Here is a 14,676-nt window from a genome sequence, read left to right as displayed (position 1 = left end):
GCTTCCCCTTATGTGAAAGGACTAATATCATGACTTGAGTGTGGAAATGCATTTTCAGTAGAAGTTATACTGAACCAAAAAAGCAATACTGAACAATACCATGGTCCATACCATGTCAAGTTACAGTATCATTTACAAACAAATTCTTATTTTCAATGATTGCCTAGGACCTTGTCCAGGGGCAGAACAACAGATTTTTACCTTGTCAGCTCGGGGATTTGATCTGGCAACCTTTCGGTTACTAGTCCAACGCTCGAACCACTAGGCTACCTGCCGCCCCAACATCACGGTATTGTTCAGTTGTCTTACCTGTGGACAGGTTAGAAACCTGATACGACACGATGGCCCAACAAATAATGTTGCTACGTGCAAGACAAATAGGAAATTGGAGGGCTGCTGGTCTGATCCCAGCTATGAATCACTACTGTTGTGCCCTTGAGCAAGGCAAATGGCTCTCCTACCAGGGGTGCTGCACCATGACTGACTGACCCTGTGCATGTCTGGACTGGGAGTGTTAGGGAAAAAAAGAGTATGTTCAAATCAAATTGACAATAATTTATCTATTCTAATCTATTGATAAATCAGCAACTACAGTAGATAATTGGAATAGAGTTGTACTCTCAAGGGGAGGGCCATTTATGTGATAAAAGCAGCATTTGGCGTATTTCACAACTTTTTCTTGGATATAAAGAGCTGGAACCTATTATAAACACACAACTATAAATCATGAGTCCCTTTATGTGAAAGGACAAAAATCCAAGTTTAATGTGTCAAAAGGCATATTTGAAAACTGGGAGTACACATTTCAAGGCACTGCATAGGACTGATATGTGTAATACATTTGCGTATTAGGATAGAGTACACATAATATAGAAACATTAACAACACTGAATCACATTTTGAATCATAATGGCTGTATCACTACATCATCATGCATTCATGATCACCATGAAAATACAAGTGACTACAAATAAGGAACACAATATTTGTGCAGTACTTAGCACATTGTGATTTAAAACAAACATACTTAAGATGTAACAAGTCTTCAAAACAACAACAAAACTGACAAAAACAAGAGGGGAGCAGGAGCCATAATTCTATGATTGAGCAGGTAGCAGTTAACACATAACTACAACTATCCATTATAAACCATAAACTAGACACACAGATAAATAAACAGCATTGTAAAGTAACAACGCATGGAGTCATGGCTGCATACTCATTTCTACACTTAACCAGGATTGGATAACTTCTTTGTAAATCACCCACATGAATGCTGTCACTGTCAACAAAGTACAAATTCTGGTTAAGAGTGTACAGTGTATTCGGAAAGTATTCAGACCCCTTCCCTTTTCCTACATTTTGTTACGTTAGAACATTATTCTAAAAGTGATTAAATAAAAATAAATCATCAATCTACACACAATACCCCATGACAGAGAGAAAACAGGTTTTTAGACATTTTTGCAAATGTATTAAAAATAAAACACATAAATACCTTATTTACATAGGTATTCAGACCCTTTGCTATGAGACTCGAAATTGAGCTCAGGTGGGTCCTGTCTATATAAGTTCCCACAGTTGACATTGCATGTCAGATCAAAAACCAAGCCATGAAATCAAAGGAATTGTGCGTAGAGCTCCGAGACACGATTGTGTCGAAGGCACAGATCTAGGGAAGGGTACCAAAACCTTTCTGCAGAATTGAAGGTCCCCAAGAATACAGTGGCCTCCATCCTTCTTAAAGTTAAGAATTGGATAACACTAAGACTCTTCCTGGAGCTGGCCGCCCTGCCAAACTAAGCAATCAGGGTAGAAGGGCCTTGAAAACAAAGATTGAACTCTTTGGCCTGAATGCCAAGCATCACGTCTGGAGTAAACCTGGCACCATCCCTACAGTGAAGCATGGTGGTGGCAGCATCATGCTGTGGGGATGTTTTTCAGCAGCAGGGACTGGGAGACTAGTCAGGATCGAGTGAAAGATGAACGGTGCAAAGTAGAGAGAGATCCTTGATGAAAACCTGCTCCATAGCTCTCAGGACCTCAGACTGGGGTGAAGGTTCACCTTCCAACAGGACAATGACCCTAAGCACACAGCCAAGACTCAGGAGTGGCGTCGGGACAAGTCTCTGAATGTCTTTGAATGGCCCAGCCAGAGCCCAAACTTGAACCCGATCGAACATCTCTGGAGATACCTGAAAATAGCTATGCCACGATGGTCCCCATCCAACCTGAGAGCTTGAGTGGATCCGCAGAGGAGAATGGGAGAAACTCCCAAATACAGGTGTGCCAAGCTTGTGGCGTCATACCCAAGAAGACTCTAGGCTGTAATCTTTGTCAAAGGTACTTCAACAAAGTACTTAGTAAAGGGTCTAAATACTTATGTAAATGTGATATTTACAAATTGACAAAAAAAAAACATTTGCTTTGTCCTTATGGGGTATTGTGTGTAGATTGAGGGGGAAAAAAACAATTTAATAAATTTTAGAATAAGGCTGTTATGTAACAAAATTTGGAAAAAGTCAAGGGGTCTGAATACTTTCCGAATGCACTGTAGATTAGCATGTCAATGTGTAATTCTTGGAGAATGTTTGTCCACAATATTAGAGACAACAGGAAAGTTCATTTTAAGGAGGGAAACCTAGGCATTCACAAGTATTGGCCTTGAAATTCCATTAATACAAGGGCTGTTTGCTCAGTGTGTATAGTACTGATCTAAAAGAGGACCTCGTCTTCTTTTTCATCACTCTTCTCTTTAGCACTAAGGGTGAGGGTATGTACTGGGAAGGTTTTATCAAATGCACCATTGTCCACCCGGTAAGACCCTTTTTCCAGAGACATGCAGGATTCAAATCTGTGGCCCCACAGAATCTCCTCCTCAGTATAGGAAGTTCTGGCTTGGCATGTCATACCTACAACACAAAGGAGACAGCACAGCAAGGCAATTATGAAATGTTTCATCTTTACACATCTAGCTCTTATGCTACAGTCACAGACATGAAGACATTAAAACTTGTTCAAATGATTTGACATATCACATTCTAACATTCAAAGCCAACCAACCTGATGCCTCCACGATTCCCTCCAGAATGATGATGATCTCAAATCTCTCCCTTGTCAGACGCTCAGCCCCTATTTCCCAGAAGGGACTGCTTTCATTGATGACATGGGTGATGGTCTGAGGCTCAACCAACAGAAGCCTGTCTCCTCCGGTATCGTAGCCCAGGTTGATCTCTGACTGCTCCAGTGGTATGAACTCCCCTTCCTTGGTCTGTCTGGACTTAATAAGCTTGGCTCGAATCTTGGCGTCCACCATGTGACTCGCCCTCAGGTCTCCAATGCGGAAGAGAAGGCAGAGTTTCTCGTCACGCTCCGATATGACACAGTGTTTGCTGAAGATCAGAGTCTGGGCCCTTTTCTGAGGCCTGGAGATTTTGACGAACATGCAGCCGACCATGAGGGCGTCAATGATTGAGCCAATGATAGACTGGGCCATGAGGAGAACCACTCCCTCCATGCAGTTGGCCGTTACCAATCTGGAGCCGTAGCCAATGGTCCTCTGGCTTTCCACCGACAGAAGCAGGGCGGAGATGAAACTGTCCACGTTCTCGAAGCACGGCTGCCATTGCGGGTCATGGACGTGGGCCACGTCATCCCTCAGCCAGGCGTCTAGGAAGTAGATCTCTGCGAAGGCCACCCACGTAACAATGTAGCACATGGTAAAGACAAAGAGGAACCAGCGGTACTTCAGGTCCACCAGAGTGGTGAAGATGTCCGAGAGGAAACGGCTCTTGTCCTCGATGGGGCCCAGGTTCACCTGGCACTTCCCGTCTTTGGTGACGTAGCGTTGACGCTGCTTGTTGGCGGTACCGTAATTTGGCCTCCCTTCACCTAGAAGTTTGCAGCGCGGCTTGTAGGGCTTGTTCTCACCACTTGTGCCTTGGTTGGGACTATGGGTGCTATCAAAGGGGCCACCAGAAGGAGCGCCTGAGTACCACCTGGAGCTGAAGCGCTTGAGGTGGCGTCTGCGGTGAGCATGATGAGCAGTGACAGACTCCTCTGGCTCCTCAGTGGGAATGATGTACTGGCCGGTGTCTACCTCCCGGCTGATCAATCCTGCAACAACCCTATGGGGGACTGGGCTCTTGGGATGTGACTGGGGGGATGCAGAGGGGACTAGCTGGGGTGGGAGAGCTGGGAAGTTGTTATTTGTGCTTGGGAAGAGAGAGGCTCTTCTGGAGTGGAGCATCATCACGGCCATGTTGGTTTTTGCTACAACCTAAAAAAAAAAAAGATATACATATAAATATATCAATTGACTGACTTGTACATTACATACATTATCTACAATGTATTTGTCATGGAAACAGAGTGTCCAGTGTAAACACAACCCACTGAACAATATCCCAAAACACAAATGAATGAAATGGACTCTGCAATAGTTACCTTCTTTGGATATGGTGTAAAGCGCGTTGACTCTGGGGGTGGTCTAGGGTATGCCAGGAGATGTTTGGCTGTGAGAGCCTTTGTTGGGGGAATAGAGTTCCTGCGAGGGGCAATTCTCATAGGACTCCTGTAGTCTCCGTTATGGGGCTCGTGTAATGTCACCCTGCTGCACATCATGGTGGAAACCATCACAGAGACTACTGTAGATTCCTGTGCTCTGTGTGGCAGCTGAGCTGCCGAGGGCTCAGGAAGTTGATTTTGTGTTCCTGTTGAAGCAATAGAATCTGATTGAGAGTTGTCACACAATTAACAACCACCACCACAGAGGAAAGAAGAGACTAAATTAAACTCTTCCACCATGCAATACTGATTGAACTTACCTCCTTTTGTCCTGGTAATTTAGTCGCTGTATGTGAAATTTGAGGGATTGCTAGAATGTTAAATCCAGCTGTGGGTCAATGGGTGTATGACAGATCTCTGATACGGAGGGACTTCTTCCACCAGATGGTTACCTCTCCCTCAGTATAATTTCTTACATCATTCCTCCCCCTCTCATCCCAACCCGATGACCTTTCAGATCATTCTAATGTGACGTGTGTCGTGTGATATCATCGGTCTCTGCTGGATCTAATTAAACATCCAGGATTATGACTAATCCCTTTAAATTAATCTGGGAACAACCAAGGAGCATGGTGATGGATTTTGAGGAGATTACGGTCTCTCTTAGTTACGAGGGTTTAGGTAATTGTTTTTCCCCAGATGTGGTCAAATAAACCCTGGGCAAGTCTCTATTATTTCTTGTGGTCACTGTTACTGTTTGTGTTGTCATTCTATCCTCTACTGGTCCGCCAAACAGCTCGTAGCAGCAGACGTGCTGCGCTGCGTGTAGGATTTTGGAACACGTCAATATCGACTCTGACTCCAGAGTGCAGTAGACCATGAACTGCCCAAGGCATTGTAATCAACAGCGCTAATTAAGGCTTGCACTCCGAATGATGTAGAGGAAAATCTAGAGATGTATAATAAACCCTTATCTGTAGAATAGTTGAGATGCGACATTTATGATGTATCGTTAATGTTTAACATCTTCATAAATGTTGATTTTACACAGATGGGGCTTCACCAATTCTGAGACGTGTGGCCCATTACTAAAAGTTACATAACTGTAAAAAAAAATCAATTTTAAAAAAGTCCCTTTTTTAGTTGTAACCTTACAACAACCTCCATATAACCAGACCAACACGAGAAGGAATTAGCTAGAACAACCAGGGAAACTATAAAAATACAAACAGAGGAGGAAAGTAGAGGATGGAGGTATGTATGTCTGTACATTAAGGAGAGTCATCACAACTAACTGCCAAAAGAAAGAAACAACAAACTAAACCATACCTGAATAGAGATGCTAGTATTTGTTCTCAGTTTCAGATCATCTTCCACATGAGATATAACGAGTAGCTATCAACAACAACAAAAAAGAAGCAGGATAGCTTTTTGAGTGGCAAAGCTGGTGCTGTGGTGCCTCTCCGGTGATGTCAAGGCGAACTGGCAGGGCGCCTACTGTCCAGCTGCGGACCAGAGGCCCCCCCCCCCCCCCCCCCAGCCATTGGTCTGATCACACAGGGAGGTCAGCTGTTACTCTGCTCGTGAGGTCAGCAGGGCTGGTAAACTGTGCAGCCAGGAAGTAGTGCAACACCATGGGAAGTGAGAAATAAACAAACACAATGTACAGTGCATTCGGAAAGTATTCAGACCCCTTGACCTTCTCCACATTTTGTTACGTTACAGCCAGGGTTGGGGAGTAACGGATTACATGTTTATTATTTTATTTAACCTTTATTTAAACTTTATTTAACTAGGCAAGTCGATTAAAAACAAATTCTTATTTACAATGACGGCCTACCCTGGCCAAACCCGGACGACGCTGGGCTCAATCACAGACAGATGTGATACATCCTGGACTCGAACCAGGAACTGTAGTGATGCCTCTTGCACCGAGATGCAGTGCCGTAGACCGCTGCGCCCATGTGTGTTAACTATTTAACTGTACTAGAATGCTTTAAAGGCTGCTAAAATTTTAAATATTAGTTATAGGTATCGTTTTTTTTTTGGAAAGGAAAATATTGGATATCGGTATCAGCCCAAAATGTAATCGTTAGATGATGATACCTAGCTATATACTTTATTTTGCCTAGTTAAATAAAGGTTACACACACACACCACACTGACCAAAAAGTTATTTTGTTGGCATTTACGTATGTCTCCATTACCAGTAAAAAAAACAATCAAAACCTATTTCTTTCACTAACTTGCAGTGCTGTTTAGTGTTAATTTGTTCTGTTGTTTCATTCTCAACCAGGATTTCTATGGAACGCCGTTTGAGTCTTTGACGTATTTGACGTGTCAGTATTTGACTTGTCAAATAAACTTGTTGACCAATCAGGACCTGAATATGACTGCACATCACATAATTTAACGCCTTAATATTTTTTTAACGTAGTTATTACACATTGATTACACTATCACTCGTATTTCATATGTCACAATGATTAATCGATATGTATGCTATGATGCTGGTAAAGTTGTCTCGCGCACCTACAGTGCTGGTCATAAAAAAAGCTAGCTAGCTCATGGATGCAAACATTGTTCTCCAAAAAGATAGCAAAACGACAAATTGATTCAGTAGGTGTCATCATCTAAAACAACCCTAATTTATAACATTTATTATTTCATTAATTGTGGTCAGACCCATCTATGTGTAGCTAGCAACAATAAGGATGAGCCACAAGAGTGGAATTTGCGGTTAGCCTTCAAAATAAGTGTCATTGACAGTGATGCAAATTAATACAAATAGAATTATGCCATAGATCATGCTAAACGAGGTTGGAATGTTATATAAAAATCAACAAAAGACCATTTGTTAATTTCACAAATCTGTTGAAATCACACTGGATGCAATATACTTTAGAATTGCATTGGCAGCATTCTTATTTCACTGTACAGCCTTACCTATGGATTGTTGATCAATGAAGGTATCAGTCTACTCAGTGACACCCAGAAAACATTAGCGTCGTAGCTCTTATTGCGGGACTCTGAAACAACTGTGAATTGAGCCACGTTTATTGTCAACCTATGTGTATTGAACACTATTCCAGAGGAAAAACAATACTGAGTGGATGTTTTGGAGTCTGATAACTCTGAGGAGGACATTGGGGAAAAATATATTGGGTATTGAGTAGACTGATATCCCATTTCATTGATACCCAATTGTTAGGTAAAGCTGTACAGTGCAATTTGAAAGTCAATACACACAATTGACTGACTGGGAGGGGATTTCACACAGTCAGTCCCATGATAAGAGCTACAACGCTAATATTTGCATAAACTCTTCACAGTTGTGTTCTGTGTGTGTCACAGAGTAGACTGATACCCATTTTCATTGTTTAACATTATCTAGTCTAAATATGGCATGAATCCACCAATTGTAACCTCCACTTTCAAATAACTACTTTTATTTTGAAGGCAAACCGCAAATTCCACTATTGTACCTAATCCTTATTGTGGCTAGCTTTACAACATATAACCCGGTCCGGTGGAGCCTCACTAGCCAGATGAAGCTAGCTGACTGCTTATAGCTTTGGGTAACCGGGTTAAGTAGCTGGCTAGCTATTTATTTTCATGAACTGAAGTTCATTTTCAATAGGCGAACAACAAGTAGCTATCTAGCTAATACTTACTCACAAGGATTCCTAAATCATTGCTAAGAGTAATGTTAATGACTGCAGTTTCTACTGGTCATTGTTTTCAGGCTGGTTGTATTGGAGCTACCCCAAAAGTTGCTGTCGAACAAATAAGGCTTTTTTACCAAGGCGGTATTGTAACGCATCGTTCGTGGCCAGTGTTTGCTTGTTTGCAGACGTTTTTGTACAGCTTTGATAGTACTAATAGTAGTGGTGGCGCTTGGCTTGCAAGTGCAAATTCAGAACACAACATTCTATAATACAACGGTGTTATTTGACGTTCATATTAAAAGCTTATTCGGCACATCAAATAGTGTTATTTGACGTGTATCTTTTTTTGACACGCAAAGACCGTTCCATAATATGTTGTAAAGCTAATAGCAGTGACTACTGTGCAACTCCGGTAGGGCAACATCTGGAAAAATAGCCACTTGGTAGTGTGTACTGGTACTCGACCAGTCACGAAAGCCAATATTACCCACTACAGAGTATGGTTGACTGTCAAGGGCAATGAATTCCATTATCTTGGCTTTAATGGATTTCGCCTTTGCAGTTGTCTTGCTGAAATGTTCTTACTCTTTCAAATGACTGCTTGATCCACACAGGATACATTGTGGGCTAAATTAGGAATGCTGTGTTTGCCTGTACCTACCTTATATAGGTATGCACGTCAACTTTGAAATAGGTTTTGCACATCGGTTAAAGTAGACATCAGGCCGATACCAATGTTTAGCTAATATCGCAGATTCCGATATGTACACCAATATATCTGCATCCCTAAAATAATGGTTACATGTAATCAGTTATACATGTAAGGGATGACAAAAAACGGCAACTGTAATCTTTTACCAGCTAAAATATTGTAATCAGATTATAAATACTTTTGAAAAACTAGATCACTTAAATTCAGAAAGGATATTTGTGGGAAAAAATCTGACACTGCTCTGTTTTCTCAATAATATTCAAATCAGCATTGAAAAAAGGCACAACTTTTAAGTTTGTTCCACCTGAGAGAACACTATGATGACACACCAAATGTGTGAAAAAGAGCATGAATAGACTTGTAGGCTACAGTCCAAGCTATGTCTTCCAAAATATTATCCAACTTGAATAAACACTTGGAGGTAAGGATGACAGCAGTGGTGTAGTCTACGGGGATACGGATATCACTTATTATTGATATCTACATGTCATTGATGTGAATTGCACTGCTGCTCTCATTTAGCTATTTGCGCTTTTCGGATTGTGGCTGTTGTGGATGGCTGTTCACAAAAGTAAATGTGTATTTGAACCCAATAATGGTTGAATTCAATAAATTAAGCTGCCTATCAATCATTGTTTTTGAAACCAGTGGACAGCCAGTGAAAAATACGTTCTTGCAGCAGCTGCATAGTGAAGATCCCAGCCTATGGGAAGTGGGGCTTTTATTGCTCATCTAATTCATGCTGATTTAAAATTAAAATAAATCCATAGGCCTAATGGACAAATACTCAAACTCACACCCTTTTGATAGAGGTAAAGGGGCAATTTGTAGTTGCTACATCCATTTTTTGACTTCTAAATTATATATATAGCCATTGATTCTGGAAGAATATACTTTATAATTGCCTCATGAGTTTAGTTAAACTTTCACACTCCACGAGAACCCCAAATATATGCTTGTTTTTCTTCAATGTTTGTAAACATTATAAATGTAAACAAAACACTGCCTCATAACATGGTTAAAACAATAATATTGATATCATGGATGGTCAGTTCTTACATCCATAGCTGTCTATTAATCTGAGAGTGGATACATTGGAAGTTTAGGGCAGCCAAATTGCTTTACCTGAGCATAACCACAAAACTAAGGATTTATTAGCCAGCCCTACTCTGTATATGATTTTCAAATCAAAGTTTATTTGTCATGTGCGCCAAATACAACAGGTGAAATGCTTACTTAAAGGCTCTAACCAATAGTGCAAAAAAGGTATTACCTTTTGTTGTCATGGAGGACTGATTGGACTCATTGATTCGAGTTGAAAAATAAATGCTGCTCTCATGGAATGGCATGCTTTGAGCGCTACTGAAAAGTGCTATTTACATGTGAAAAATGAATTCCATATGCAGCATTTGCTATAGGCCAAATTGTTTACTTTTTGTTGGTGACACTGATATTTTGATAATATGCAGCTGTTTAAAGGGCAAATCCACAGATGAAACGATAACAAAACGGCACCCTGCCTGTTTTGGTAAAAATACATTTAAAAAAGAGGCGGGGTGGCCGTTTTTGTTATTGTTTCATAAACAACAGTGTAGAGCTGGCTAATAAATCCTTAGTTTGTGGTTATGCTCAGGAAAAACAATTTGCCTAACCAATATACTTCCATATTTCCAAGTCCTATTACTGAAGATCAAGGGTTATTACATGTATTGGAATGCCTGGAATTCTGATAGACTTTGGTTAATGTAAACATATAATTGAATCGTATAATTAATTGTATGTAGTAGAAAGCGATGGGTTAGAAGAAGCCTACATAACCAACCCATAAAGTAAAATTTAACACCTATATATGGCCAGCTATTTAAACTTTAACATTGATTTATCTTGCAATATATGTCATTCAAGTGGTAACATACATTTTTGTTGTCCTCTAATGTCTCTTAAGGGGAACGTAATCTAAAAGTAACTGAATGTAATCAGATTACATTACTGAGTTTGGGTAATCCGAAAGTTGTGCTACTGATGTCATCATGGCACTGGTGATGATCACTGATGTTTTACATGCTCCTAAGCAACTGTTTTTTAAATCATTTTTTAAACTTATTCTGTACATAATGTTGCTGCTACCGTCTCTTATGACCGAAAATAACTCCTGGACATCAGAACAGCGATTACTCACCACGAACTGGCAGAAGCTTTTTTTTCTTCCTTTAATAAGTCAGATTAGCCCGATGTGAAGGACATACTGCTTTCCTGGGAACAGGCCCAAATCCCCGTCATTTACATGAAGAGAAGACGGAGAAAAAGAGGATTTGTAGTAATGACAATTACAACAATACTGAATTTACATTTTTATTTTAACTTAATACATAAATAAAATCTATTTAGTCTCAAATAAATAATGAAACATGCTCAATTTGGTTTAAATAATGCAAAAAAAGTGCAATATGTGCCATGTAAAAAAGCTAACGTTTAAGTTCCTTGCTCAGAACATATGAAAGCTGGTGGTTCAATATTCGCAATTCTTCAATATTCCCAGTCAAGAAGTTAAATTGTAGTTATTATGACGCGCCGACTATTTCGCTCTATACCATTTGTATTTCATACACCTTTGACTATTGGATGTCTAAATAGGCACTTTAGTATTGCCAGCCTAATCTCAGGAGTTGATAGGCTTGAAGTCATAAACAGCACTGTGCATCAAGCATTGCTAAGAGCTGCTGGCAAACGGAGTAAAGTTTGAATGAATGCTTACGAACCTGCTACTGCTCAGTCAGACTGCTCTATCAAATCAGACTTAATTATAATATAATAAACACAGAAATATGAGCCTTTGGTCATTAATATGGTCAAATCTGGAAACCCATTTCGAAAACAAAACATTTATTCTTTCAGTGAAATATGGAACCGTTCCGTAATTGTATCGAACGGGTGGCAACCCTAAGTCTAAATATTACTGTTACATTGCACAACCTTCAATGTTATGTCATAATTATGTACAATTCTAGACAATTAGTGTGCGACGAGCCAGGCGGCCCAAATGGTTGCATATACCCTGACTCTGCGTGCAATGAACGCAAGAGAAGTGACACAATTTCCATAGTTAATATTGCCTGCTAACATGAATTTATTTTAACTAAATATGCAGGTTTTAAAAAATGTACTTCTATGTATTATTTTTAAGAAAGGCATTAATGTTTATAGTTAGGTACATATGTGTAGCGATTGTGCTTTTGTTATATCATCACCCGTTTGGCAAGTAGGCTGTGATTCGATGATAAATTAACAGGCACCGCATTGATTATATGCAACGCAGGACACGCTAGTTAACCTAGTAATATCATCAACCATGTGTAGTTAACTAGAAATTATGTGAAGAATGATTGTTTTTTATAGGATAAGTTTAATGCTAGCTAGCAACTTACCTTGGCTCCTTGCTGCACTCGTATAACAGGTGGCCAGCCTGCCACGCAGTTTCCTCATTGATTGCAATGTAATCAGCATCCAATAATTCAGATTACCGATTGTTATGAAAACTTCAAAATCGGCCCTAATTAATCGGTCGACCTCTAGTACGTACATACCCCAACCAGAAGCCATGGATTACAAGCAACATCCGCACTGAGCTTAAGGGTACAGCTGCCGAGGAGCGGGACTCTAACTCGGAAGCTAGTAAGAAATTCCGCTATGCCTGCCGACGAACCATCAAACAGGCAAAGCGTCAATGCAGGACTAAGATCGAATCGTGATCCGACGCTCGTTGAATGTGGCGGGGCTTGCAAACTATTACAGACTACAAAGGGAAGTACAGCCGCAGTGACACAAGCCTGCCAGACGAGCTAAATCATTTCTATGCTCGCTTTGAGGCAAGTAACACTGAAACATGCATGAGAGCATCAGCTGTTCCGGATGACTGTGTGATCACGCTCTCCGCAGCCGATGTGAGTAAGACCGATGGATTACCAGGACGTGTACTGCGAGCATGCACTGACCAACTGGCAAGTGTCTTCACTGACATTTTCAACCTCTCCCTGTCCAAGTCTGTAATACCAACATGTTTCGAGCAGACCACCCTAGTCCCTGTGCCCAAGAACACTAAGGTAATCTGCCTAAATGACTACTGACCCGTAGCACACACGTCTGTAGCCATGAAGTGCTTTGAAAGGTTGGTCATGGCTCACATCAACACCATTATCCCAAAAACCCTAGACCCACTACAATTTGCATACCACCCTAATAGATCCACAGATGATGCAATCTCTATTGCACTCCACACTGCCCTTTCCCACCCGGACAAAAGGAACACCTATGTAAGAATGCTATTCCTTGACTACAGCTCAGCGTTCAACACCATAGTGCCCTCAAAACTCACCCCCTGTATATAGTCTCACTATTGTTATTTTACTGCTGCTCTTCAATTACTTGTTCATTTAATTTCTTATTCGTATTTTTTAAACTGCATTGTTGGTTAGGGGCTTGTAAGTAAGCATTTCACTAAGGTTGTATTACCCATTGTATTCGGCGAATGTGACCAATAAAATGTTATTTTAATTTGATTACAATTTGACAGATAACTAGTAACTGTAACAGATTACATTTAGAAAGTAACCTACCTAACCCTGGATACAGCCTTATTCTAAAATGGATGAAATAATGTTTCCCCTCATCAATCTACAGACAGTACCCCATAATGACAAAGTGTAAACAGGTTTTTTGAAATGTTTGTTCATAATTTAAAAAACAAACAGAAGTACCTTATTTACGTATTCAGACCCTTTGCTATGAGACTCGAAATTGAGCTCAGGTGCATCCTGTTTCAATTGATCATCCTTGAGAAGTTTCTACAACTTGACTGGACATGACTTGGAAATGCACACACCTGTCCATATAAGGTCCCACAGTTGACAGTGCATGTAAGAGCAAAAACCAAGCCATGAGGTCATTGTCCGTAGAGCTCCAATACAGGATTGTGTCGAGGCACAGATCTGGTGAAGGGTAACAGAAAAATTCTACAGCATTGAATGTCCCCAAGAACACAGTGGCCTCCATCATTCTTAAATTGAAGAAATTTGGAACCACCAAGACTCTTCCTAGAGCTGGCCGCCTGGCCAAACTGAGCAATCGGGGGAGAAGGGTCTTGGTCAGCGAGGTGACCAAGAACCTGATGGTCACTCTGACAGAGCTCCAAAGTTCCTCTGTGGAGATGTGAGAACCTTCCACCAATCAGGCCTTTATGGTAGAAAGGCCAGAGGGAAGCCACTCCTCAGTAAAAGGCATATGACAGCCCGCTTGGAGTTTGACAAAAGACACTCAGACCATGAGAAACAAGATTCTCTGGTCTGATGAAACCAAGACTGAACTCTCTGGCCTGAATGCCAAGCATAATGTCTGGAAGAAACCTGGCACCATCCCTACAGTGAAGAATGGGGGTGGCAGCATCATGCTGTTGAGATGTTTTTTTCAGCGGCAGGGACTGGGAGACTAGTCAGGTTTGAGGGAAAGATGAACGGAGCAAAGTACAGAGAGATCCTTGACGAAAACCTGCTCCAGAGCACTCAGGACCTCAGACTGGGGCGAACGTTCACCTTCCAACAGGACCATGACCCTAAGCTCACAGCCAAGATAACAGGGAGTGGCTTCAGGACAAGTCTCTGAATGTCCTTGAGTGGCCCAGCCAGAGCCCGGATTTGAATCCAATCGAACATCTCTGGAGAGATCTGAAAATAGCTGCAGCAACTCTCCCCATCCAACCTGACACTCCCAAATAAAGGTGTGCCCAGCTTGTAGCGT

General features: G+C 41.0%; 1 protein-coding gene across 1 annotated transcript; it reads right to left on the bottom strand.

Moving 5' to 3' along the window:
• Positions 1-745: 745 nt before the first annotated feature.
• Positions 746-4,993, bottom strand: LOC115105437 (G protein-activated inward rectifier potassium channel 4-like). Its single transcript, XM_029627499.2, has 3 exons — positions 4,447-4,993; positions 3,064-4,279; positions 746-2,912 (listed from the first exon to the last, which is right to left on the bottom strand). The coding sequence occupies exons 1-3, from the start codon at positions 4,633-4,635 to the stop codon at positions 2,716-2,718; spliced, it is 1,602 nt and encodes a 533-aa protein (XP_029483359.1). The 5' UTR covers positions 4,636-4,993; the 3' UTR covers positions 746-2,715.
• Positions 4,994-14,676: the final 9,683 nt, after the last annotated feature.

This window comes from Oncorhynchus nerka, linkage group LG22 (assembly GCF_034236695.1).
Source record: "Oncorhynchus nerka isolate Pitt River linkage group LG22, Oner_Uvic_2.0, whole genome shotgun sequence".
In the NCBI taxonomy this organism is placed as follows: Eukaryota; Metazoa; Chordata; class Actinopteri; order Salmoniformes; family Salmonidae; genus Oncorhynchus; species Oncorhynchus nerka.
This window is presented reverse-complemented; position numbering and strand designations above follow the sequence as displayed.